General features: G+C 36.6%; 2 protein-coding genes and 1 long non-coding RNA gene across 3 annotated transcripts in view; 2 read left to right on the top strand and 1 right to left on the bottom strand.

The window, feature by feature from the left end:
* Window positions 1-27675, bottom strand: part of LOC127534550 (uncharacterized) — a 532033-nt gene that overhangs the window by 146857 nt on the left and 357501 nt on the right. The gene's annotated exons all lie outside the window — the stretch shown is intronic.
* LOC110960721 (uncharacterized) overlaps window positions 1-27675 on the top strand; it is a 435352-nt gene that overhangs the window by 200066 nt on the left and 207611 nt on the right. The window lies entirely within an intron of this gene.
* The window catches only part of LOC110956480 (XK-related protein 7-like), a 105698-nt gene continuing 83735 nt past the window's right edge, over window positions 5713-27675 (top strand). Inside the window, exon 1 of the mRNA XM_022201992.2 lies at window positions 5713-6561. Within this exon, the coding sequence (XP_022057684.1) occupies window positions 5966-6561 (596 nt within the window). The 5' untranslated portion in view covers window positions 5713-5965. The remainder of the gene's footprint in view (window positions 6562-27675) is intronic.

Here is a 27675-nt window from a genome sequence, read left to right as displayed (position 1 = left end):
CAGCACAGATGTTCTGGAAGTCTCTGTGAAGCCTCAGGAGTGAAGCACATCACTGATCTGAGACCTTTAATTAGCTCCCTGAGCTCTCACACTCATAACGACCCTCATTTGTCAGGAAATGTGCAGCAGAAACTGAGCGACGAGTTCGGATGAAGCAGAAGGAAAACTGTGACCGTCAGGGGAACGTTTTAAAGCAACACGGTTTATGTTGACTCTCTGAACAGGAGGGGGCGCTATAATGAGAGGTCAGAATGTCTCTAAGAGCTCTGAGAGGAGAGCAGCATTTTATTTTGTGTCTTAAAACATTACAGTGACCCACCAGCAGGTACAAAGACACGTCTTTTTGTTGTGATTCCCCAAAATCACACAATTACAGAGCCAAAGATTTTGACAAACGTAAAGAATCAAGGGATTTCCAACTTTCTGACAGTCCTCAAACGCCTCATCTGAACCCAAATCTAAGCTTAAAATTCTGGTATTTATTGTTAATCACTTTATTGTTTGTGTTTCATTTATAATTTCTGTAAAGACCAATTGTCATTCTGTAAAAAAATGAAATCAAAAATTAAATTCTACATTCCCGGGTACAGTTATGAAGCTGTAATCGTGGGATTTCCAACTTTCTGATGTCCTTGAACTCCTCGTCTTTCATCAAAATCACTTTTTTCTTGTGGCATCCTGTTTCAATCAACATCTGCTGTCATGTTCGAGGCCCCGCCCACTCAGCGGACCAATCAAAGAGCAGCTTTGAGGCTATTTCCTGTTTAACCTGCAGGACAGAATGGCCGCCACAGTGAAGGACCTCTGACAGGAATCTATAAACTGATGTCTGCTGCTTAAATCTGATAGTTAAACTTTAGAAACCACATTTTTCTCTGTATTTAAGTTGTTTAACTAAAAAAAACACTCTAAACACAACAGACAACAGAACTATTGCTTCCTAATGGAGACAAATTAAAAAAGTGTCATTTTTGCGTATTTTGTGTCGTTTTGTATCTGACAGTGTCATTTTTGCATCACTATGTAATTTTTGCATCTTCTGTGGAAGTGTTCTATCTTTTTTGCCGTTTTTGCATGTTTTTGTGTCATTTTTTTTGGCATCTTTTAGTCTCATTTTGTATATTTTGTGTCATTTTGCATATTTTATTATAATTTTTGCATCTTTTCGTGTCAATTTTGCATATTTTAAGTGTCATTTTGCAACTTTTGGTAAAATAGTTGCATCTTCCTTGTAATTTTTGTGACCTTTGTGTAATTTTTGCATCTTTTGTGTCACTTTTGCATCTTTTGTGTCATTTTTGCATTCTTTTGGTGTTGCTTTTTCATCTTTTTATGTCATTTTTTGCATCTTTTAGTCTAATTTTTGCATATTTTTGTGTCAGTTTTGCATATTTTAGTAAAGTTTTTGCATCTTTTAGTGTTAGTTTTGCATATTTTAAGTACAATTTTGCAACTTTTGGAAAAATGGTTGCTTCTTTTGTGTCACTTTTCTCCTAAATGAAGCTTCCCACATGGTTTGAACGGCTCACTGCTGTAGAATTCACAGTTCTGCTTTTTGTTCTGCAGCGTACATCAGAGAAGCCCGGATTTGTCTGAATATTTCTCCTTTTTTTCTGATAAATGATGCCCATTATGAGTTTGAGACTAAGGGGAGCTAATTAGAATCATCTCTGCTCAGACTGTGACACACTTTAGTTCTGAAGAAAGAAGCTTTCTGTTTCTAAACACAACTGGAAAAATGAAACGTTTCACAACAAACAAGCCTGAAAAGTTTGTTTCACTGTGACAAAAGGAGAATTAACATCAGTAAATAGGTCTGTCGTCACCAAAATATGGATAATATGGAACACGGATGCTGCTGTTACCACGGCAACATGCCCAGCAGCTCTGAGTAAAACCTGAAGTCACCTGTACAAAAACTCAAATGTTACAGTGATTGTCTGGGTGAACACAACCGTTATCAGGAAAATCTGCTTCATGAGTCAATAAATCAGCTAAAGCATCCTGGACTCTGCTGTAGTTGTTCAAATTTCAGGACAAATGTTCAATTAACTAAAGAAAAACCAGCATTAACTCTCTTTTTTAAGTGGAAGTTTTTGTTTGCGTGTTTTCACCACTCCTTAGTTTAAACATCTGACTAAATAGTTCTGATTTATTTGCACAGTTTGGGGTTTTTCTGTTGTCAGATTTAACAGATTTGCAGCAATGATTGTTTTGCCAACATAAACATCAGAGGTTAATGCTGGGTTAAACCTCAGGGTTTTTTCAAATACAGCGTGTAGAATCTTTCGTTTTTAACCCTCTGAACTCCATGCAGCAGCAGCTTCTGGCCGTTTTCTGCTCCTGTCACATGTTTATTCACTGCAATCCAAAGTGCTGCATTTCTATGAAAAACAGAACAACGTGAAGGAGAGGACCCAGAGATGTCTTCTGCAGAATGACACACAGAATAACACAAAAGAACAGAAATAGCACAAAAATAGGCAAAAATTATTCTAAAAGATAAAAAATGACACTAAAAGAGACAAAAATGACACAAAGGAAGCCAAAATGACTAAAAAGATGCAAAAATTACAGAAGATTGCAACAATGACACAAAAACATGCAACAATTAGACGAGAATATGCAAATATGACAGTACAAGATGCAAAAAAGAAGAGTGAAAGACACAAAAAGGACACTATAAGATGCAAAAATGACTCTATAAAATGAAAAAATGATGCTAGAAAATGCAAAAATGTCACTATAAGATGCAAAAATGACACTAAAAGATCCAAATTTCTGAGTGTCCACTTGTGTTTTTAATACTGTACAAAAAAACTCAGTCTGCAGTTCGACCTAGTTCAGCTGAAAAATTCAGGTTGTGCCAAAAACATGCAACACTTTCTTTAAACATAATCTTGTTTGAAAAAATGCTTTATTGTTATTGTTAGTATTATTATCTAGTGTTGTTTAACGATCCTAAAAATGTAGAATAGAGTTTTTCATAAAGTATTCTTCAGTGTAGAGTTTTTGCAGACGAGTAGTTCAAAGACCGTTGGAAAGTTGAAAATCCCAGGATTCTTTCTGTTTTATTTTTATTTCTTTGTAAGACAATGCAACATTTTAATTCCATTAATATAAAAAAGGTTAGATTTCTGTTTTTCTTGGTTTAGAAATGAAAACAACAACTTTGTGGTTGTGGTGAGGAGTGCAGATTTTTACTTTATTGTTTGGAAGAATCAAGTTAAAGTCAACTGTATATTTTTGGCAGTTTTTCTAATAATAGATTTTTAGAAGATTTTATAGTTTTTTATTTTAGACTGGGTTCAATTTCTTGGCAGATGAAACGTTCGAGGACCTTCAGAAAGATGGAAATCTGACGGTAGTTTCAGTTTTTGGTTGATAAATGTATAATTTTGATGGTGTTATAAAGTAAACCTGCTTTAGGGTGGAAAGAGTTGAATATTTTGGAAGCTTCTGGTGAATCTTCTTGTGTCTCTGGACTCATCAGGACTCATCCTGCAGCTGAACCGGCTCCAGACAGAACCAGAACCCAAACATGAACCGGAGCAGATGAACAAACAGAGCTTCCTATCTGGATCCACAGACGTTTGGGATTGACCAGAACTCTCTGCTTTTACTGCCGCTGCTGGAAACAGAGCGGTGTTCATCGGGTTTCTGCACCGCCGCTCGTTCCCATCAGACAGAGGAACTTAGAGAGGCTCAGAGAGGTTAGAGAGAAACCTAAATCCTTCTACTGTTTGTTTAGCTTTTCATTCAGGATGAATCCCGTTAAAGAAGCAGAGCTAATGAACCAACAGCACGTCTGTCTGAATCTTCATCCTCATCTTTATTACACAGAAAGGAGCCACGGTGGTGAAATAAACCACAAGTTTCTTCATTAATGCAAACAGATGTTTACATTTTTTAACTAAATTCAACATTCTATACATGAAAGCCTCTAATAGAATGATGTTCAACCAACAATACATACAGAGTTACTACAATAAATACAGAAAAAATATTAGGGAATGTTTAATAAATAATATGTCATATAGAACAATTTTTGTTCATTTGCAGCAAAATTATTTATTTATTTACAAGCAAATATTTAATGATACCATTTCACTGATGAAAGTAATTTGTGTATTTCATACATGAATTTCAGTTATTTACAACATCATTAATGTATAAGAAATATTTCATAATTAACATTTCATACGTAGATATTTTTGTTTATTAATGAGAATGTTTTTATTTATTTCTAAGCAAATATTTTATAAATAATATTTCATACATAAATATTATTAACTTATTTATAACACATTTACCTATTTATTTGTAAATATTTAACAAATAAGAATATTTAATACATTTATATAATTGATTTATTTAAACAAATTATTTATGTATAAGAAAATGTTTGATTAAATATTTCATACACAAATATTTTTCTTGACTCATAACAAAATTATTTATTTATTTATTCATACACAAATGGTACTATTTCATAAATACATATTTTTTGTTTATTTATAAAATTTAATTTATAGATGTATCACCACATTTTAATAATAATAATATTTCATATGTACATATTGTTGTTTATTCATAAGAAAATTATTTATTTATTTATTAAAAATAATCGATATTTCATTCACATACTTGCTTTATTTATAACACAATCTTACATTTGTTCATTTGCAAATATTATATAAATAGCATTTTATTTATAATTTGATTCATGTTAAATATAAAAAAAATCATAATATTTACAATAAAATTACTCATTTATTAGTAAATATTGGTAAAACATAATTCTTTTAGAAGTGTTCTGAATTTGAAAAGACGATTTATTTTGTTGTTTTTGTGTTTTTAAAGTTTGATTAAAGCTGCAGTGGCGTCTTTAATTCTGAAATAAAAATGTTTTCCTGCTGGATTTCTATTTTTAATGATTTGTTTCTCATTTAGCCGCTGCTCTGCTGCTGGTTTCCAGAGAAAACAGCCTCACTGCAGCTGATTTTAAATGTCTTGCAGTTTATTTGTTAACTTTGCTGTGAGTGTTTCTGAAGATTGAAGAAGCACCAACAAGCAGATTACACTGTAAAAAATAAATGATGGCAGTCTTTTAACAGTGAAAGTTGAAACAATTTGGTTTGAAATACAGAAAATATGTGAAATCAGCACAAAATTTTAATTTAAAAATAAATAAATAAATAAAAAGAATAAACAAATAAATAGATAAATAAAGTTTAAAAATACACACACACATATATATATATATATGACAGAATGAAAGTTTCACTACAATAAAATCAGCTGTGAGGATCTTTATTTTACAAGAGTTTGCCTTCATTTAAAGAAAAATGATGCACAGGACTGAAAAGGAGAAAAAAATACTGATTTACACGTTGAATGGAAGAAAACTGACAAAAACTGCAAAATGTCGACATCAAAAGTCAGTTTACAAATAATAATTAGCTACTTCACAGTTTTCCCGCTTCAAGTGTGATTATTTTGCAGATATTTTCACATTTGAACACTTTTTAAACTTTTTTCTTTTCTTGCTGCAAATTTTTTTGACAGAATTTTATTTATTTTTTCTGCTGAGGAAGATAAAGAGGTGATGATTTGTTGACCTGAGCAGAGAGGAACACACTCCCTCTCCAACATGAAGCAGCAGCTCACACATTCATCTCCATGTTTCAACCATCTCTGACTCCTGCAGAAGCTCCTGAACGCATCATTCATTACCTGCGGACCGTGAAGTGACTCTGATCAAACACCTGAAGGTTTACCGGGAGCACCGAACGTCCTGCAGCTCTGGAGCCGTCCTGCCGGTGTCCCGGTGTTAATGAGGCTCTCCGTTAATTGGCTGATGATGAGGCTAGTTATGATGTAATCTCTTTCTCTCCCTCCCTCCCTCCTCTCTCTCCCTCAGCCTCCCTCCTCTCTCTCCGTCTTTCTCTCCATCCTAACCAACATGGCCGCTAAGTCGGATGGAGCAGCAGTGTCTGTGGAAGATGACAACACGCCCAGGAGCCTGTCGGAGCCCGGGATCCCCGCCGCCCGGCCCCGCTGCAGCGCCGCCGGCGGGAAGCCGTTCACGCTGCTGGACTGCTGCTGGGTTCTGTGCGCGCTGCTCGTCTTCTTCTCCGACGGCGCGACCGACCTGTGGCTGGCCGCCGACTACTACCTGAGAGGAGACTACTGGTGGTTCGGCTTGACGCTGGTCTTCGTCGTGGTCCCCTCCGCGGTGGTCCAGGTGCTGAGCTTCCGCTGGTTCGTCTACGACTACTCGGATCTGAGCGGCGGAGACGGAGCGGCGAGCGGCAGCGGCGCGGCGGCGGCAGGGGCGGCAGGAGCGGCCGCGGCGGGCGACGCTTTAAGCACCAAGGACGGAGAGCAGCGCGGCGGGAGCGCGGCGGCGGGGAACGCCGCCAACGTTACCCCGGTTTACACGTCCTCCGGGCCGCCGGTGACGGCCGGCAGAGTCGGGGCCCCCCGGAGGTGCTGCACCGTCTGCATGTGGGTCTTTCAGACCGTCCTGCACGTCCTGCAGCTGGGGCAGGTGTGGAGGTAGGAGAGCTGCGGGGCGACGGGGGACCGGAGGGTGCATGTGAGCGTGTGCGTGTGTGTTTGATATGTGCACATGTGAGCTCTGCGTTCAGGAGATGCTCTGGAGATGTGTGCGTGCTCGCCCTGTGCGTGTGCACGTGAATCCTCCGAAATGTTCCCTTTTCTTGCTGACATGGAGGCAGAGCTGAAGCTGCTTCTCCTCCAGACGATCGGTAGTTTCCAAGCACAACTTTTCAGTGTAGTAGCCGTGCGTGTTGGTGTCCAGCTGTTCCAGATGTGATCAGAGCTCCTCTCCTCTGCTGCAGCTCTCTGAAGTGGGTTTTTCTTTTTCTGGTCCTCAGAGATAAACTGTGAGAATGAGAAGGATGTGTTCAGGTAGTTCAGAGTTCCTGCAGAGCTGCAGGTCCACTGGAAAGTTTTTCTGCTCCTCAAGTCTCTAAAACTACGATGTTCAGACTCAGTGAAGCTCATTTGCTCTTTAGGTGAGTTTATCGTGGATTTACAGCGTGAGGAAATGAAGCTACAGTCCTGAACACCTGAACAGAATGAGAGAAACAGCAACACTGATGTTTGCAAATGTAGCCAGAAAAAAGTGTTTTACTGCAGCTGTAGTTCAGTTTACTTCTGGAGACGTGTTGAGCAGCTTGGAGTCGAGATCAAATCCAAATCAAGGTTCTGTAAGTCGAAACTGAGACAAAAATATTTCTAACAAACTGTTTGGAGAAGTTTGATCTCTACATTTCTTAGATGCTTTTGTTTAATATCGTTTTTCAAAACCAAAAGAAGTAAAAAAAAAAACTCCAATAAATCACTAAAACTTGAAATCGAGTGAATAATCGAGAAAAATCCAACAATTAAATCAACGTCTGTGCAGCAGAAATCTATTTTTTCTTTATTCTTCTCCGCTCACCTCTCTTGGACTGTTTTTCCGTTCTTGTATTTCTGCTTTCTTTTAACTAAAAGATGTGAATGTTTGACATCAGTTTAATCAACAGTTGAACCAAAGAGAAGTTTCTTCTCTTTAAATTTCTGAGATGCTTTCATTTAATACGATTTTTCAAGACTGAAAGGGATCAAAATCTCCAATAAACCACTACAATATGAAATCCAGTGAAGACTCGAGAAAATCCAACAAATAAATCAACATTTATGCAGCAGAAATCTATATTTTCTTTGTTTCTCGCCACTAAGCTCTCAGATTTATCTTTGATCTGGACATACTTTACTGCATCGGTTGGATTTTACATGCAGGACTTTTAACATTCTGGTATTTCTGCTTTCTTTTAACTAAAACATCTGAGTGTTTCAGTCATTGCAGCCTTTTAGATTCCGTCTTTCTGAAGCTGAACACCTGAAATGCAGCAGGTTCCTCAGCCTGTTTGTCTCAATGTGATCATTTCTTCATTCCTTCATTTATTTCATGTTTGCTCATATGGTCTGTGAGCTGATGCAGTATTTATAACCTGAGCCCGTTTGCAGTTTCTGTCCCTCGACAGACCTTTTGAAATGCACAGAACACGAAAACGCAGCAACAAGCCCATACATTTGAGCAGAAAACACAGAAAAAACAATAAAGCACCATGCAAGATGCAAAGAAATGCACAAAAACAGAGTCACACAACAGAAGTGGACAAGCAGCAGAGAAGCAAGTTTTTGTAGTTTTGTCGCTTAGATTTCAGCACAGAAACAGCTCAGTTTAGCGTAAAATCAAGGATTTGTTTAAGATTCAAATTTTTTTAATGATAAAAATGAAATTTCAAAATGCTAAACTGACACAGAAAGATGCAAAAGTCAAACTAAAAGATGCAAAAGTGAGAGAAAGTGAGAGAAGAAAACATGAAACTGAGATGAAAAGATTCAAAATGTTGCAAAAATGACACTGAGCTATGCTAAAATTTCAATAAATTACATGAAAATGAATCTAAAAGTGGTAAATGTTGCAAAAATGACACTGAAAGACGCAAAATTGACACGATAAAATGCAAAGTGCTACAGAATGACACTAAAAGATGCAAAAAATTACAATAAAATACATTAAAATGAAACTAAAAGTTGCAAAATGACTCAAAATGTTGCAAATTTTTTACAAAAACTTCCAAATTGACTCTAAAAGATGCAAAAGAGACACAAAAGACATGAAAATGACACTAAAAGATGCAAAAACGACACAAGAAAATGCAAAATTGACATTAAAAGGTGCAAAATGGTCAAAAATTACACTAAAGATGCAAAAATTACAACAAAATACATGAAATTGAAACTGAAAGGTGAAAAATTACAATAAAATATGTAAAAATGTAACTAAAAGATGCAAAATGACAGTGTTGCAAAAATGACACTCAAAGATGCAGATACGATTCTAAAAAATATGAAAACTAAACTAAAAGATACAAAAATTTCAATAAAATACATGAAAATGAATCTAAATGCCACAAAATGTTGCAAAATTGGCACAAAGATGAAAAAACAAAAACAAAATACATGAAAATTAAAGTCAAAGATGCAAAATGAAAAAAATGTTGCAAAAATGAAACTAAAGATACAAAAAATCCCAAACAAATTACAAAAATGGCGCTAATAGATAGAAAAGTGACACAAAATGTTGCAAAAATGAAACTAAAAGATGCAAAATTACAATAAAATACATAAAAATGATTCTAAAAGATGCAAATCCTTTCTTTATAGTGTGTCAACTGTTTGAGCTTCTGGAGGTGGATGTAAAAAGATCCGACAAACCTCTGTAGTTTTTAAGGCTTTTGTGCTTCAGCGTCATAAATAACCAGGTGGCTGCAGCTCCTTTTGCAGCGTTCACAGCTTCAGTTGGCAGAAAACAACGCCGTCTCTTCATGTTTGCACGCTTTCAGTCCTTTCGCCAAGTTGGATTTTCCCAAACCAAAGTGTTTGTGCAACTTTCTGAAGTCTGCATTTAAAGAAAAACCGAGGCTTTCAAGCGATGCAGCGACGGCTTCTCTGGAAAAAACAAAAAAGAAAGAAATAAAAACATCCAGCTGGAGTTTGAGGCCAACAGGGCGTGTTTGTGACTCCATCAGATCAGCTGATTACTGCAGAACTCTGCTTCTAACAGACCTTAAAGCTCCCAGCCAGATTCACCAGTGATGGATTTACATGAAGAGACGGAAACATGGTGGGGAATCTGCAGTGTTTTGTCTGTTTAGAAGTCCTCGTGCATGAAGGATATGAACACCAGCTGGGTTTATCTGGAGAGTCGAGGCTGTGAAGGGATGAGAAAAACTACAATGGTCAATAGAACAGAAAAAAAGGTGATGGAGCAGTTAAGGTTTAAAGTTTTGGTTTGAAACTGTGAATGAACAGCAGCATCTCAAACTGTGCAGTACGACACAGTAGTACAGAAACGGCACAAAAAGATGCAAAAATGAAAATAAACATGCAAATTTGACACTAAAAACAAATGCAAAATGGCAATAAAATGCACTAAAATGAAACTAAAAGATTCAAAAATGCGACAATTAAATAAATAGATGCAAAAATGGCATTAAAATACATAAAAATGAAGTTAAAAGATGCAAAATGACACAAAAACTTGCAAAAATTACAATAAATTACACAAAAAAATGACACTAAAAGATGCAAATCAGACAGTGGAAGGCACAAAATGAAACAAAAAGATGCAAAAATGGCACTACAAGATGCAAATGTGACACAAAGACACAGAAATTAGGCTAGAAGATGCAAAACTGACACAAAAGACACAAAAATCAAACTAAAAAAATGCAAAAACGTCAATAAAATGCAGAGAAATTAAACCGAAAGATTCAAAAATGACACAGAGACACGAAAATGAAACTAAAAAAATGCAAGAATGGAAATAAAATATTTGAAAATGAAACAAAAAGATGCAAAAATGACACTAAAAGATGTGAATGTGACAGAAAGACACAAAAATTAAACTGAAAGACATGAAGATGAGACTAAAAGATGCAGAATGCCACAGCGGTGGATGCATGTCCAATCAGAGGGTGATGAACGCAGCCAGTCCTAAGAAGCTTTCTGCTATTTTGTGTTTTGCTGCCAGCAGAACAACTTGTCCGTGTCGTTGGCGACAAGAGAACTCAGCGATGCAGAAATAAAGAATAAAGTCCAATCAGGACTGAAGACAGTCTGAAGAAAAGCATCCCAAAGTCTGACCTGACGCCTGAATAATGCAGCGTTTGTGTGCAGATGTTTACTGAGGACATTGTTCTGCAGCAAAGAAAGACGCTCAGAGGAAAATGAAACTAAGATGGAACAATGACACTAAAATATCTGAAAATGAAACTAAAAGACATAAAAAATGGCACCAAAATATCAGATAATGAAACAAAAAATGTAAAAATGACACTAAAATATATGAAAATGAGACTAAAAGATGCAAAAATTACATTACAGTTTTCAAAAATGACACTAAAAGATGCAAAAAGGACACTAAAATATCTGAAAATGAAACTAAAAGTTACAAGAATGACGCTAAAATATCAGACAATGAAACTGAAAGATGCAAAAATTACATTACAGTTTTCAAAAATGACACTAAAAGATGCAAAAAGGACACTAAAATATCTAAAAAAGAAACTAAAAGATACAAAAATGGCACCAAAATATCAGATAATGAAACGAAAAATGTAAAAATGACACTAAAATATATGAAAATGAGACTAAAAGATGCAAAAACTTGCAAAAAGACTGAAAAAGTGCCACTAAAAGATGCAAAGATGACACTACAACTTACACATAGACACTAAAAGATGCAAAAAATAACCTAAAATATGCAAAAATGAAAGTAAATGCTGCAAAAATGACACAAAGTGCTAGTTCAGATTAGTGGTCTCATTGTGGATTGTTTGGGGCCAAACAGAACAAAGTTTTATCGTCCTGCAGGACTGAGGCAGCCTCTGACTTTATGCCATTTAACGGGGAAATTAAATGTGAAGCTCGGACACGGATCGGAGGGGAAAGATTTAAAATAACGTGAACGTCAGACGAGTGAAGAATTAAATACAGACTGGACTAATTCTGCAGGTGTTGGTTCACACAGGAGTGTAACTGATACAGACTCAGTGATGAAGTGCATTCAGAACAACAGCAAGATGCTGAGAGCTGCAGAGAGCTGCTGCCAGGAGACTGCAAGCTTTTCATTCAACGCATACAGAAGCCACTTTAAAGTCCTGTTGAGACGTTTGACCTCCAGTTAGATCACACAGCAGAACATTCCTTCAACGTTTCAAGCAGCTTTTGGGCTTTTAGGGGAGAAAATCCATGATGGTATATTCACAAATTGTTGCTTTGGATTGGAGTCTGATTTTAACAGCAAAATAATAAAAGATGCAAAAATGACACTCTGAAATATATGAAGATGACAATAAAGTATGCAAAATGACACGAAAAGATGCAAAAATGACACTAAATGTTCCGAAAATTACACTAAATGATGCAAAAATGACATAAACAGACGCAAAAATGTCACAAAAGATGCAAAAATGTCTCAAAAAAAACAAAAATGGCTCTAAAAGATGCAAAAATGTCACAAAAAGATGCAAAAATGTCACAAAAAGATACGAAACTGACACTAAATGTTACAAAAATTACAGTAAATGATTCAAAAATGATATAAAAAGACAAAAAATGACAATAAAAAGATGCAAAAATGAAACTAAGATGTGCAAAAACGACACAAACTCAACAGCGCCTTTTAGTTCCTTTTGGTAAGTTTTTGGCTAATTTTTTGCATCCTTTAGTTTCCTTTCTGTGAATTTTAGAGTCGTTTTTGCATTTTTTTTATTGTCTTTTTGTAATTTTTTTCATTTTTTTCAATCTTTTAATGTCATTTTCAGATATTTTAGTGCAATTTTTGCATCTTTTAGTGTCATTATTGCAACATTTATAGTCATTTTTGCGTCTTCTAGTTTCATTTTTGCGTCTTCTTGTTTCATTTTTGCATCTTCTAGTTTCTTTCAGTGTCATTTTTGTGTATTTTAGTGTCATTTTTGTGCCATGTAGCGTCACGTTTTAGTACCAGTAAACCAGCCTCTGCATTATTGCATTTAATTGCGTGCTGCTGCTATAATTGTAAAGTGAATTTGTTTCCGCTTTGGACCGTTGATCATAACATGTGAGGATGCATTTTATAGACCAAAGCAATTATAGAGGAAATAATTGGCAGATAAAAGAAGTCCTCATTAGCCGCAGCCTCTGAAACGTGTTTTTCATTCCAGCATCGAAGCTTCTCAGCGTCTTTAGAGGAGTTTCAGTGAAGATGGCAGACGGTCCGAAGCTTCACATGCGTCTTTAATCTGCGTTTAACCTTTAACACCTCCATCCGGCTGCATATTCTGCTGCACAAACAGTCTGGAAGCATCTTTTCTTGTTAAATATCCGATGAAGTTTATGAGAAGGAATCAGGAATTAGTGTTTGGTGTGACCGGATTAGAGACTTTTAAATCCACATAAATACCCAGAGAGGAGCCGATTCTGTGTTCAGACGTCTCGTCTCGTGGCTGTTCAGATGTTTCCAGATGTTAGTTTTTTATTCTGCTGAGCTAAAACATGAGCTGTGGTTCTCCCAACAGCCTTCAACAAGCATCCTCCTTCAGAGCTCCAGAATCAAGGTCGGCTCACCTCCTCTCACTCGGCTTTTTCTACATTTTATTGCTTTTTTCCGTCTACATTTAACGTCCAGCTGCAAAGCAAAGCGAGCTCACGCTCCTTCAGCTGGTAAGCGGATGGGAATCGTAGGGAAAGTCTCATTTTAACTCTAACCTGGTTTTCTCTGTTTTGTTTGGAGCCTGTTGAACAGAATATAAGAGGATTCATTAATATTTCATTTTAAAACTGCCCGTTAGCATCAACTTTAAAGCTTAAGTTGGTACAAATTAGTCGCTTTTGTTTTTGTGTAACTTCAGATTTGGAATATTTTGAATATTATCACAAAATACTGACTAGAATCAGCTCTTCTGGAGACAAAATTCTAAGAAATCTGTGAATTATGAGTTGTGCGGCTCTTTTTTAAAATATAAATTCATAAAAGGTTATTCACTGGTGTTTTTACGTGCATTTTCATTTTTAAGTTGTTATTATCAGCTGATGTGTTTGTTGTTCTGTTCTGTTTAAGGGAAACTGTAATATATTACAAAACTTGAGACAATTTAGAGATTAAAAACATATGATTTTAATTTATATTTTACTTTGGAATTTCTTTTGAAATGTGAAAAATATGTAAGATGATAAAAAATTTTTTTTTTTTTTTTACAACAGGCAGGTTGTTTCAAAAATTCACCAAATAATCAAATAAATAAGTAAAAATAAATGAAATATTATAATAAATCTAAATAATAAATAAATAAATCTAAATCATGAATTAGAAATACAATAATTTAATCAGTCAATAATTAAATATTAGAGCAAATAAAAATACATAAAATTTTACAATAAATATAAATAATAAATAAATCTAAATAATACATTAAAAATAAAATCATTGAATCAGTCCATAAATTAAATATTACAATAAATAAAAATAATAAATGCATTTGTATAAATAAATAAAATACATTTGATATTATAATAACTGTAAATAATAAATAATTAAATATAAATAATAAATAAAAATAGAAAAGAAATAAATGAAATAATGAATAAAAAATAAATCCTACAATAAATAAAACAAATAATCACCTGAAGAAAGGAAGTTTGTTATGTGGGTTCTGCAGAATAAATAACATTATGCAGTGTAATAGATAAGATGGACCCATGATAAATGATGAAATAATTAAATAATAAACAGTGTCTGCCTTTAGTTCCTGCAGTGGAAAGGTGCTGAGTTTCTGCTGATTTTAAACATCTCTGCTTCTTTTGCACCAAGTAAATTAATCTTCTGTAGTATTTAAATATGTGTCGTGATGTCAGAAGTGGAAGAACTCAGCTGCAAGTTTTTGTGTCCTATTGGATCTAGAAAGGAGAATCTGGTCGACTCTGACGTCTTTAGTTTCTGTTTGAAGGTCTGAAGAGGTGAGTTCAAGTGGTGGTCAGGGGCTGGGATTTTAGGTTTTCCTCCTGATCAGATGCAGCTGTCTCTGTGACGTACTTTTTTTTTAGTTTTTTTCTGGAGCTCGGTGCTCAGCGTGTCCAGCAGTTTCTAGAACAATCCGATGGCTTTCCTGCCTTCCTGTGCCAGACCAGATCAATCAATGGCTTCCAGACGGCTCAGCTCAGGTGGTCCGTCCGTCCAACAATCAGGCCGAGTGGCTCGCTGGCAGCCTCGGCGTGGCTCGATACTCTGAATCATTCACATCTGTGGATTCGTGTCGAAGCCGCTGGTTCACAAATGAAGCCACTCTGAGTTTTCATTTTAGTTCCTGTCCATCGGAGACGACGTCAATCAAAGATCTTTTACCTCTAGAACTCCTCACACCAGCTGCTATGGTTTCAGTTAAAAACCAAGAAGAGATTATCATCATCTTGCTTCTTTAGTGTAATTTTCCCTCGATTCACTGACATCTTAGCATCTTTCACTGACATCTTAGCATCTTTTAATGTAATTTTTGCATCTTTTTGTGTCATTTTAAAGTATTTTAGAAGCTTTTTTTGTCTTTCAGTGTCATTTCACTCCTTTTCGTCTCATTCTCGTGACTTGTAGTGTCATTTTGCATCTTTTAATCGAATTTTTGAAACTTTTAGTGTCAGTTTTGCATCTTTTTTGTTGGTCGTTCACAAATGAAGCCACTCAGTGATTATCACTCTGAGTTTTCATTTTACTTCCTGTCTGTCGGAGACAATGTCGATCAAAGATCTTTTACCTCAAAAACTCCTCACACCAGCTGCTTTGGCTTCAAACAAAAAAACCAAGAAGAGATTATCATCATCTCGCTTTTTAGTGTCATTCTTCCTCATTTCAGTAACATTTTTGCATCTTTTTGTGTCATTTTTGTATCTTTTCATGTCATTTTTGAATCTTATAGTGTCATTTTTGCATCTTTTAATCTCACTTTTGAATCTTTTAGTGTCATTTTTGCATCTTTCGGTCACATTTTTGCATCTGTTTTTGCTGCTTATTCACAAATGAAGCCACTCAGTGATTATCGCTCTGAGTTTTCATTTTACTTCCTGTCTATCGGAGACGACGTTGATCAAAGATCGTTTACCTCGAAAAATCCTCACACCAGCTGCTTTGGCTTCAAACTACAAACCAAGAAGAGAATATTTCAATTGAATGTTGCTGAGTGTGCTTTTCTGTCTTTTCTCTGTTCTTGCATTGAAAACAAGAAGTTAATTCATAGTGTACCTTTAGAGCAAACGGTTGACGGTTTGAGTCCTCAGGATCCGTCAATTTCTCGGAGCTCATTCATTGTCGAGGTGAAACACATCATGTTGCATGCTGGTTGCATTGCAGCACGTCGCCTCGGAGCTGATTTGCATAAAGTAGTTTAATTTCTACTTTTTGCAAATTCGGTGCGGGCAGTGGAGATCCGATGCCTCACGAAACTTTTGTGAAACGTCTAAACCAACCGTTGTTGAACTAAAACCAGAACAGATTCAGCAACTTATTTCTCGCCTCAGATGCCTGCAGAAATATTTTTCATTGAACTGTTCTTGTAATAAAAGAGAAAGTTTGTAACTGAGCCGCCATGTTGGTGCAACGCTTCTACCGGACTGAAGGTCTGAAGGTCCATCATGTGACCACCATGTGACCCACTAGTGACCCGCCCACTAATATTCAGATGCAGCACGTTTCCATGCGAGAAAAACGGATCCTGTGGACACGTAAACGGCTCGCCCCCGAGCTCATTTGCATAAAGTAGACTTGAATTTTATTTGATGCAAGTTCAGTGCAGGGAGTAGAGGTCTGGCACTTCATAAAACTGTTGTAGAACGTCTAAACCTGCCATTGTTGAACTAAAACCAACGACGGCTGGTTTACAAAAGTTTTGCAAGGCGTTGAACCCAAGGGTGTCAGTTTGTTTTTAAAAGTGGGGGGGATGGAGAACACAGCACTTTGAGAAAATGTCGAAGAACGGCGGCAAAATGCCACAAGCTGGACTCGAACTCACAACCACCGCACCAAAGGCGGAGGTTCAAGCTGTTGAGCTATCGGTACATGTGGATAGAGGTGTCTGTGGGCCGCTATAGTACTAATTCTCCCGGGCCGAAATTTTGCCCCTGCACGCCTCTGGTCGGAGCTTCCACTTGGCACAGGCGCAAATTTAGCATCTGTGCGTTTTTTTTTGTATTTTTTTTAACCTCACGAAGGTGTGCTGCGTGTCTGTGCAACTCTCGGCCGAGTGCGGATGGTGCGTTCAGGAGCGTCAGAATTTTCTATACTGCTGAAAATAACTGGGTTTACAACGGCTTACATGTGAAGAATTTGAATGTTTTGGAGACAAAATGACCCCTGACAAAAAGTGGGGGGGGACACGGCCCCACCGTCCCCCCCTAAACTGACGCCTATGGTTGAACCTCTGCACCCTGCACCACATTTGCATGAAGTAGAAGTCAAACTACTTTATGAAAATGAGCTCCAAGAAATTAACGGATCCTGTGGACATGTACCTTATGGTCAGTTATGTCAGTTTCTCGCATCCCATTCGCTGTGAGGGAACTGTACCATGTTTGCATGCTAGGTTGTGTTGCAGCATGTTTCAGGCTACATTGTGGTGCGTTGCCCTAGAGCTCATTTGCATAAAAGAGTTCCATTTTTACTTTATGCAACTGTGGCGCAGAGAGGTCTGATCTTTTTGTGTCATTTTGTATCTTTTCATGTCGTTTTTGCATCTTTTAGAGTCATTTTGGGGTATTTATGTCTAGTTTTTGCATCTTTTAATGTGCATCTTTGCATCTTTCAGTGCTAGTTCATAAAAGCAGCGCCTATTTTTACTATAGAATGAGTGACATTTTAGTTTCCATCTTGTTTGAAAATGAAACGGTTTGCTAATTAATCAATTAGTCAACTAGCAGAAAACAACGTGAACATTTAACAACATTTCCATCATTTTACAGGAAGTTTAAAACATTCCAATCTGTGTCATTGAAATGCATCACTTTCAGCTCCACCAAGTGACACAGAATAAACAATAAAAGTGTGAATAAACAGTGAGACAGCTGCAGGAGTGACTGTCTGTCTGTCTGTGAAGTTTAGCTTTCAGGTTTGATACCAGAGTGTTAGTTTGGATGAAGTGCAGCATCTTTTCCATGTTGTTCCTGTTTGTAGAAAAAGATGCTGATTTCTGAATTCAAAATAAATATGAGCTGCAGAAGCAGTGGAGTTGTTCAGGATGGAGTCACCTGATCTGATTGGTTCTTCATGAGCTGACCGCTGGTTAGAGGCTGCTCGGTGTTTAGATGGTCAACTTTACATTTAATGAAACTAGTTCTGTCATGAGTCATTTTTGTAACTTTTAATATTTGTTTAACATTTGTTTCACTTTTGCATCTCTTTGTGTCATCTTTGCATCTTTAAATCTAACTTTTGCTTCCGTTATTGTAATTTTTGAGTTTTGTTTTGTTTTCGAATCTTTCAGTGTAATTTTGTGTCTTTTAACCAAATTTTTGCATCTTTTTCTGTAATATTTGGCATTTTTTAGTATTATTTTTAAATCTTCTTGTGTCATTTTTGCATCTTTTGATGTAATTTTGCATCTTTTAGTGTCATTTTTGCACTTTTCAGAGTCATTTTTGCGTCTTTTAACCTAATTTTTGCATCTTTTGGTGATATTTTTGCTCATTTTAATCTCATTTTTGCATCTTTTATTGTTCTTTTTGCATCTGTTATGTATCATTTTTGCATCTTTTAGTCTAATTTATGCATATTTCAGTGTAATTTTTGCATCTTTTAGTCTCCTTTTTGCATCTTTTGGTGTAATTTTGCATCCTTTAACCTCATTTTTGCATTTTTTGTGTCATTTTTGCATCCGTCAGTGTAATTTTTGCAGCTTTTACTGTCATTTTTGTGTCTTTCAGTGTCATATTTGCATCTTTTGGTGTAATTTTGCATCCTTTAACCTCATTTTTGCATCTTTCAGTGTCATTTTTGCATCTTTTGGTGTATTTTTGCATCCTTTAACCTCATTTTTGCATCTTTCAGTGTCATTTTTGCATCTTTTGGTGTATTTTTGCATCCTTTAACCTCATTTTTGCATCTTTCAGTGTCATTTTTGCATCTTTTGGCGTAATTTTGCATCCTTTAACCTCATTTTTGCATCTTTCAGTGTTGTTTTTCATCTTTTGGTGTAATTTTGCGTCCTTCAACCTCATTTTTTCATTTTTTTGTCTCATTTTTGCATCCTTCAGTGTAATTTTTGCGTCTTTTAGTGTCATCTTTGCATGGAGTCGCATATATCCGAGGTGCTGCTGGCTCTGATCTGATCGGTTTCCCTTCGCTATTGATCGTGTTTTGTAGTGTGTTGGCCGCTCTGAGTTTCCTCTCCAAAGGAAACACGGCGAATTTCATGAACTCTTCAAGAATTTAAAAATCCCCGGACTGTAAGTGCACACAGGTTTATGTAAAATTTAATAGAGTTATTGATTATGGATAAAAATTCGCCTGGAGGGGAGTTTTGATGATCCGCAGCCTTCTGTCTGTCTGTGTGTCTGTCTGTCACACTGTGCTGAATTATTCACTACAGCCCTTGAGGGAGCTGTCAATCACGTTTCCAAAGTGTGTGTGTGTGTGTGTGTGTGTGTGTGTGTGTGTGTGTGTGTGTGTGTGTGTGTGTGTGTGTGTGTGTGTGTGTGTGTGTGTGTGTGTGTGTGTGTGTGTGTGTGTTCCTGCTAGACGTCATCTAATGTCGCTGCTTTATTTGTCAAATCAACGCAGATGTTGTTTTTCCTTTGCATTTAAAGTTTGTTTTGTTTGTATGTAGGACAGCGTGTGCCGTTCTGCACATGCTCAGTGTGTGTTTGCGCCGCAGTGATGCATGTTATTAGCGTGTAGCCCTGCAGGTGCTTCACACACACACACACGCTGTGACTATGTATAGATAATAAATTCAGCCCGTACGCGCTCTGAATACCAACGATGATGTGTGATGTCGGCTCTGAAACTTCCCAAACCAAACCTGCACCAATTAAACTGACGGATTCTGACACTGCAGCAGGAAATTAAACCCAGATTGAATTCCAAACGGCAGCACACGCTCGGAGTTGATTTAATGTGAAACGAACCTTATTGACTCTTTGGTAGCGTGTCCATATGCTGTTTTTTTTACATGCTAGACGACACATCATGAGTGAAATAAGCAGAAAACGCCCCGACTGAGTATCGATGGGCCTCAAAAATAAGGATTTAGACCACCAGAGTTCTACATGTTCTCAACATAAATAGCAAATCATGTTAAATTCTAGAGGAGGTAAAGGTTTGGAGGTACATTTTGGTCGTTTTAAGTCAGAAAAATATGTTTAAATATATATTTTTTGTGAGTTTAATACCTTTAGGTTTAATGAATGCCAGACAGCGGTGTTTAAAATGTGCAAAAGTAGATATTTAGGTTATTTATTTTATACATATGTAAAAATGAAACTGGAATCAACATTTTCCAGGTCTCAACAGGTGTCATTAATAGTAGAAAAACATATACTGGCTGCAGTTCAACCCATTTAGGCCAAAAAGTTCCTGAATTTTTCTCTTGTCACTGTTTGTTGCAGCTGAGTCAATGAAGGCTTCTTGGTTTTACCAAAGACTGCAGATTTTTTGGTTTTTTACAGAATCTGGTTAGGGCAAACTGTTTATTTTTAACAAATTTTTCAATGAGATGTGGAATAAAGACATTTTAGTTGAAAAGTAAAGGCTTTGAGTTCAAGTTTGGACGTTTAAGGCAGAAAAATATGTCTAAATATGTAATGACCAGAGATGAGTTTAGTGCCTTTAAGTTTAATTAATGGCAGGAAAATGACTTTAATATTGTATAAAAATTGAAAAGTTTTAGTTATTTATTTTATAAGATTGTTAAAAAACTGGAATTAACATTTTCCAAGTCTCAGCAGGTGTCACTAATAGCAGAATGTCTTCTCTGCATGTTTTACTGTGTGAACACTGCCTGCAGTTCAACCCATTTAAGACGAAAAGTTCCTGAATTTTTGTCACATCACTGCTGGTTGCAGCACAATCACTGAAGGTGTTATTTTAGACAATTTTTTCAATGAGACATGTAGAATAAAGTGATTTAGTCAAAAAGTAAAGGTTTAGAGTTACATTTTGGACATTTTAAGGTGATTTTCGTCAGAATTTCACCTCATTTTTGTCCTTTTTTTTGTCTTGCTCACATTGTTTTATGCCTCTTTCAGAAATTTTTGTCTCCTCTCTGTAGTTTTGAGTCTCTTTTTTTGTCTCCTTCTGAAGCAGAAACCAGGTTTAGAGTTCAGACTGTGACTCCTGGATGGATGTAAAACTGATGTGGTGTCAGTTTTTACCAGAACTCAGATGGAATGATGGGAGAAGTCCATTAAAATATGTTAAATTTGTTCTTCAAGGACCTGGAGCTCTTGAAATATTCACAGTATGAAGGTAAACTTGGCTTCTTACTGTAGGTGAGAATGCAGCTTTATAGAAGCATCAGTTTTTGGGAGATAAAGTCGGTTCATCTCGTGTAAAATCCACATTTTTCTGACTCCTGACTGGATCAACAGCGGCGTTGGAGTATAAATATCCTCGTCAGCGTCTTCTGCAGTAACGACCCAGATCCTCCTCAGGGAACGTGAAAGTTCATCTTGTTTTACAGCCCTTTGCTCTAAATTAACTGCTCCGTCAGAATATCTGCCGTCTGAATGAGATCTTTATCCGCTGACAGATGGTTTAGCGTTTCTGCAGCAGACTGGAGGATTTCTGAAGTTGACGTCGGTTCAAACCAGAAGGTCACTCAGTGGAGGTTAAATGCGAAAATATCCAGACGGGGCCGCTGTTTTTTCGATTCTATTTGGGCTTTTCTTTTTGAAAAGCTGTTGAACTAAAAATAAAATATATCTAGATCTACCTAGTCATAAAAATCCTTCTTTAAATTCACCACAAACTCGGCTCATGCTGGATAAAACCTCGACTGATGCTTCAAAACAAGCAGCAGCTCTAAATACTGTTAGAAATGTCACTTCTTCAGCGGTTTTTAATTGTAATTTCTCAAGCATTTCACAGACTTTCTCTACTTTCTTAAATTTCAGCTATCTAGTAAAATTGCAGAAAAAAATGTTAATTTATATGTTCTTGCAGCTATTTTTTACTGTATTTCATGTAGAAGAATAACATTTTACAGATATTTGAAAGAAAAATCATGTATATTGGACTTTGAGAAATGATAAATCAATTACACATAATAACATGTGAAAATATAGAAAAAATGTTTAAATGCTAATTATAAAAAGAACTAAAAAGAACATTTTTTTACTGTATTTATTACAATAAAAACAAATGTACAAAGTTTATGTCCACAACAAAAATCTGTGTTTTTACGTTTATTCATGTATTTATTTACTGCGATGTGTGACCATTATTGTATTTAAATCAGAAACAATATCACTATTTTCCAGATAAGTGTCCCTATTTTTAAGATACTTTTTTTAAAAAAAAAACAGCTAAAACTGTTATGTTACTCAATTTTATTCATTTTAATTGTTAAACTGTTCTCAATTCTTTATACTATGGAGTAAAATCACAGGAAAAAAATGATAAATTTACATGTTTACTGTTAAAATTTTTAAAAATCAGGTCAAAACTAAAAAATATATGTCAGAACTTTGTGTTATTGCAAATGAGGATTTGTTGTTTTACTTTTTTTAACTGTTATTGTATTTAAACCATTAATGATATCACTATATCGCAGACATTTGTCTTTATCACAAAGAGACACTGCATTTTAAATGAAAATATTCTACGTTTTTAATTGATTGATTATTTTTAAGTTATTTTACTTAGATTTGTACTTAGGATTGTACTTTACATGTTAATAATGTGTTTGTAACATCAAACGCTTTTGCTGTGAATGTTAAATTAGCTTCTAAAAAATATTTTATTTACTGTATATTTGTTATTTTCTTTTTACATTTTTTTACAGAATTTGTAACTTTTTTTTACAGTGTACCACTTCATATTGAACTTCACCATTTACACCAAAATAATCCTTGTAAACAGGTTGGCATTAGGCCTGCGTTTAGTCAATGAAATGTTATTTATAAGTGGAAAAAAAACATTTTAAGTTCTTGAATTCATTCGTTAAATGTCTTGTTTTGCCTTCAAACCCCCAAAGATTCAGTTTATTATCATATTTAACAAAGAAAGGCAGCAGATTTAAACATCATAAAACATTTTTTTTGCTTGAAATGCTTCTAATTCCCGAACAGATAAGTAATAATTAGTCTTTTATTCCAGTGTTTATCCACTCAGCGTCTCCAACTCGTCCCTCCTCAGACTCCTGTGTTTTTTCCTTGGACCGATCCGAGTCATCAGTCCTCCGGCTGTAGCACCAACGTAAACATGTTGTGGCAGTCGATGAAGCTGCTGTTGGTTTTTCTCTGTCAGCCCTCCGGCTGCTGCTTCCCGGTTTGTTTATTCCACCAGCCTGAATGGAAAACCAGTCTGAGGAGGAACAAACCAGTTTTAGATCGCTTAACCGGACCGATAATCGTGCTCACATAGCAGCTAAACTCTTACTTAGTGATGCGTTCAGGGCCTCCGGACATTCTCCAGCTTGTTTCTTTGGGTTGGATTATGTTTCTGCTGCACCAATGAGAATGAGAGTGAGGCTCAGCAGACCATTCTACACTCCAGAATACACCAGAGACCAGACCTACCAAGAACACGTCGCTACTTTCTTGCACCAAGACAGGCTTCGTATGCTTCAGTACATTCTAAAATCTAATTTTTGCCTTAAATTAAGTAAAAATCCCCATATTTCCTCTTTTTAAATGCAGAAGTAGTGGAAAGAAAGCCTTAATCCTGATAATTATTCTCAGATAGCAGCTAAACTCTTCATGTCATCACTGAGTTACTGAAACCCAGTCAAAGTGTCCTAATTTTAACTTCACCAAAGTGGATTATCTTTCTTTTAAACCAATGACTTGTTACAGCAGAATGACAGTGAGGTGCTGCAGACCATTCTACACTCCAGAATACACCAGAGACCAGACCTACCAAGACCGTTTAGCTACTTTATTGCATCAATGCAGGCTTCTTATGCTTAGGTACATTTTCAAATCAAATTTTTCCCTTAAAATCTGTAAAAATCATCATATTTCCTCTTTTTAAATGCAGAAGGACTGGAAGGACCAAGGAAAAACTGCAATTTGAAACCTAAATCCCTCTTTTGTGAAGCCTCAGTCCTGGTAATTGTTCTCAGATATCATCCAAACTCTTCGTGTCATCACCGGGTTACTGATGCGTTCACGGCCTCCGGATATTCTCCAGCTTGTTTCTGGTTTTTTTGGGTTAATAAATGCACGTTATTTTCCTGATCTGAGTGCCGGTTAAACACCTCTCTCTGCTGATAGACGGACTGACATGGAGATATACGTGGAGATAAATATCTGGGACAGAACATGGACTCAGGCCTGCACAGGGTTTGTTAGTTTATCTCCGTGTGCGCTTCAGTGGTGCATGTTATTAGCGTGTAGCCTGCAGGTGCACACACACACACACACACACACACACACACACACACACACACACACACACACACACACACACACTCTTCTTCTTCTCCTCTGGTTCATACAAACACATTCAGACACGTTCTCCTCGAGTGTGTGAACTTTCTGCAGAAGCCCAGAGGAGCGGTCGCATCGCTGTGGATTCTAGTTTTCTCTCTGAACTCGTACACTCTCTGATCTGTCTCTCTGGATTTTCCTCTGTGTGTGTTTCACAGGAAAGTCCTCCCCATGCGAGGACCTTTTGTCTCCCCGGACCGAGACCGGGGAGCGTTTTTCGGGGTTTGGAAGTGGTGATTTCAGAGATAATTCTGTGTGCCGCTCTAATCGCAGCAGTAATTCGCTGTGTGAGCGTTTGATGCCGTCAGACTCTGGGGCTGGAAACCGTTTTGCTTCCGGGAAGTGATGCAGTTTCATGTTTTCGCTAATCCCGTCTCGCCTTCAGATGAGAGTTTGTTTATTAAAGCGGGAAGTTTAGCTCAGGCTGCACTTGGTTCTCACACTGTTACCGTCCTCACATAGTCTGATTCACTGGATGCAGGATGAACGTACAAATCTGCCACTGGACGCTAATTTCAGGCACATTTCTCCACATTTGTAGTTTTTTGCATATTTCAAAATCCCCCTTCAGCAACCTGCACACTGAAAATTACAAGATTTGCTGCAGATTTAGATCATGCAGAAAGCAAAGCACGCTGCATTACTTTTCCAGTGGTTGTAAAAATCTAAAGGAATATGTTTACAGGGACGTTCTTGCATGTGGTCTGTTCCTATAATCCTACAGCGACAGATTTATGATTAATTCCAAGAATATGCTAATTATTAATACTCTGGAGCAACTACTGGCTTTGGTTTTAACCCCATAACAGTCATTATTATTATCATGCTGGGCTGTTACAGCAGCTACACCTGTCTTCAGGTGAGACTTTGGAGCTTCTTTATTAAAATGGGACGTGGCTAAAGACATAAACCTGCCACTGGATGCTAATTTCAGGGACATTTCTCCTCATTTTCAGCTTTTTGCATGTTTCAAAATCCCTCTACTGCAACCTGCATGCAGGACTTCCTGCAGATTTGGATCATGCACAAAGCAAACATACTAAACTTCATTTACAAATAGTTGTAAGGATCTCCAGATATGTTTACAAAGGCATTCTTATGTGTTTAAAAAAAAAAGTTTTGCATTCCAACCATGACTGATTGTCTGCAGCGAGCTAGCAAAGGTAGATGATGACATCTGAGATGATAAAGCTTTGTTTAATCATCACCAACAGCACTGAAAGAGTCTAGCATTTAGCTCCGGCTTCACTTGGTTCTCACACTGTTACTGTCTTCAGTAACAGTGTGATCTGATTCTGTCTACTGATCTGATTCACTGTATGCAGGATGAACATATAAACCTGCCACTGGACGCTAATTTATGAGCTTCTGTAGCTTTTTGTATGTTTCAGAACAACCTGCATGCTGAAAATGACAAGAATTGCTGCAGATTTGGATCATGCACAAAGCAAAAATACTAAACTTCTTTTAGAAATAGTTGTAAGGATCTCCACCAAATACGTTGACGAGGACGTTCTTGCACGTTTAGTAAAAAGTGTCATATTCCAACCATGGCTGATTGTCTGCAGCGAGCTAGCAAAGGTAGATGATGACAGTTGGCAGGACAAAGCTTTGTTTCATCGTCACTAACAGCACTAGAAAAGTCTTAGTTTAGCTCAGCCTCCTATCAGAACCAGAACCAAAACAGCTTAAAGCCCCTCTGAAAATCCCCGACACCACCTCTCAGTTCTGTGATTCTTTACTCGACTTAACCAAAGCTTCAGTTTAATAAAGTTCTGCATCAAACTGTGAGCAGCTTGTCTGAAGCTGAGCTTCTTGTAGAGTTAAAGTAAAGGAAGGCTTCACCTGTTGTCATCTCAAATCATCAGATTCTACACAGTTTGAGTCATTTTGGACAAATCTAAGTAATTCAGGATGACTTTCATGTAATTTTCAACAATCCTTAGACTCATTCTGAATATTTTTGAGCCATTTTGGACTAATTTTGAGAAATCTTTGTGTATTTTTTTTAAAGAAAACAGTAATGTAATTGACCAATTTTTGATTAAAAACACATTTGAGTCGTGTTAAAAACTGCAACAGATCACTTTTACATCCATCCAGGTGTCACAGTTGAAAGACAAGTAAAAAGTCATTTTTCCTAAAATAGATTCTGTTTGAACAACATTATCTCAGGAACTATTCAGGATAGAAACCTGAAGTTTTCACTTGTTTCACATCATGTCGTTGATTCAGAATCTGTAACATCAGACGAGCAGATCAAATAATCTGTCACGTGTGAGTGGAAATACGAAATAAAAGCCATCATGAAACGTCTTTAAGCTCATTAACAAAAATAAACTGATCACGTTTTTGTCTTGGAAAACACCTGATATGTTCAGCTAAAATCTGACAGATAGCATTTTAAACTTTTAAATAGTTTAGGACAAAGTTTGAAACAAACCAGAGACGGTCGAGCAGAAGGAAGCTGATGATTTTAAAAAGAAAAACCCTTTATCTATTACACAGGGGAACACTTCTTCAGTAACTTTGAGTTGCATTGGATATTTTAACTGATTCTGAAGGAGTTTTAGGCGCTGATTTCAAATCTGAAATTAGTTTTTCTCTACAAGCTCTAGTTTGTATGCAATTTGAGGTTAATGACATTGTACAAATGTGAACCTGCGTAAACCTCTTCCCCAGGCTGAACTCAATGATTTAGTGTGGGATTTAGGTCTTTCAAAGGAAACAGCAGAGCTTTTGGCATCAAGATTACAAGGCAGAAATCTTGTTGATCACTCTGTTAAAGTATCATATTTCAGAAAGCGTGAGCAGCTTTTTGTGACCTTCTTTTCAGAAGACAGACAGTTTGTTTGCTGCCATGACATCCAGGGCTTCTCAAAGAACTGGTGTACCTTACTGTAGTCCTGCTGAGTGGAGACTCTTTTTAGACAGTTCAAAACACAGTCTGAAGTGTGTTCTTTTACATTAAACAATAAATAATAATGTCTAATTGCATAAAATCTGTAGCTTGCAGACAGAAACTGACTTCAGATTAGAAATCAGCACACTCAAACTGACTATAGAAAAGTCTTTTTTAAATGCAACAAAATGAGTGTTCACCAGTGTTATCAGTAAATGTTGAGAGATGTCTTTTATTGAGTCTTTTGCAGGAAACTTTTCATCTCTGCACGTAAAACTAGTTTCAGTATCACTGTTTTACAGAAGCATCCTCAGTTTAACCCCTTGCGCTTCAGTGTTCCGAACACTTTGAGATCTGCATAAGCATTTCCTTAAATGTCTGAAACTGCAAACGTGATTATACAAACACTATACACCCATGGAAAGCTTAGATTCTCATGAATCCGCCGGTATAAACCACTTTCAGATGTGATTACCACAGCGGGTGAGAAAAACACATTTGTCCGACAAACAACGAAT

The sequence above is a fragment of the Acanthochromis polyacanthus genome, chromosome 6 (genome assembly GCF_021347895.1).
Source record: "Acanthochromis polyacanthus isolate Apoly-LR-REF ecotype Palm Island chromosome 6, KAUST_Apoly_ChrSc, whole genome shotgun sequence".
NCBI lineage: Eukaryota > Metazoa > Chordata > Actinopteri > Pomacentridae > Acanthochromis > Acanthochromis polyacanthus.
The sequence above is the reverse complement of the archived record's forward strand: the minus strand, read 5'-3'. Positions and strand labels throughout refer to the sequence as shown.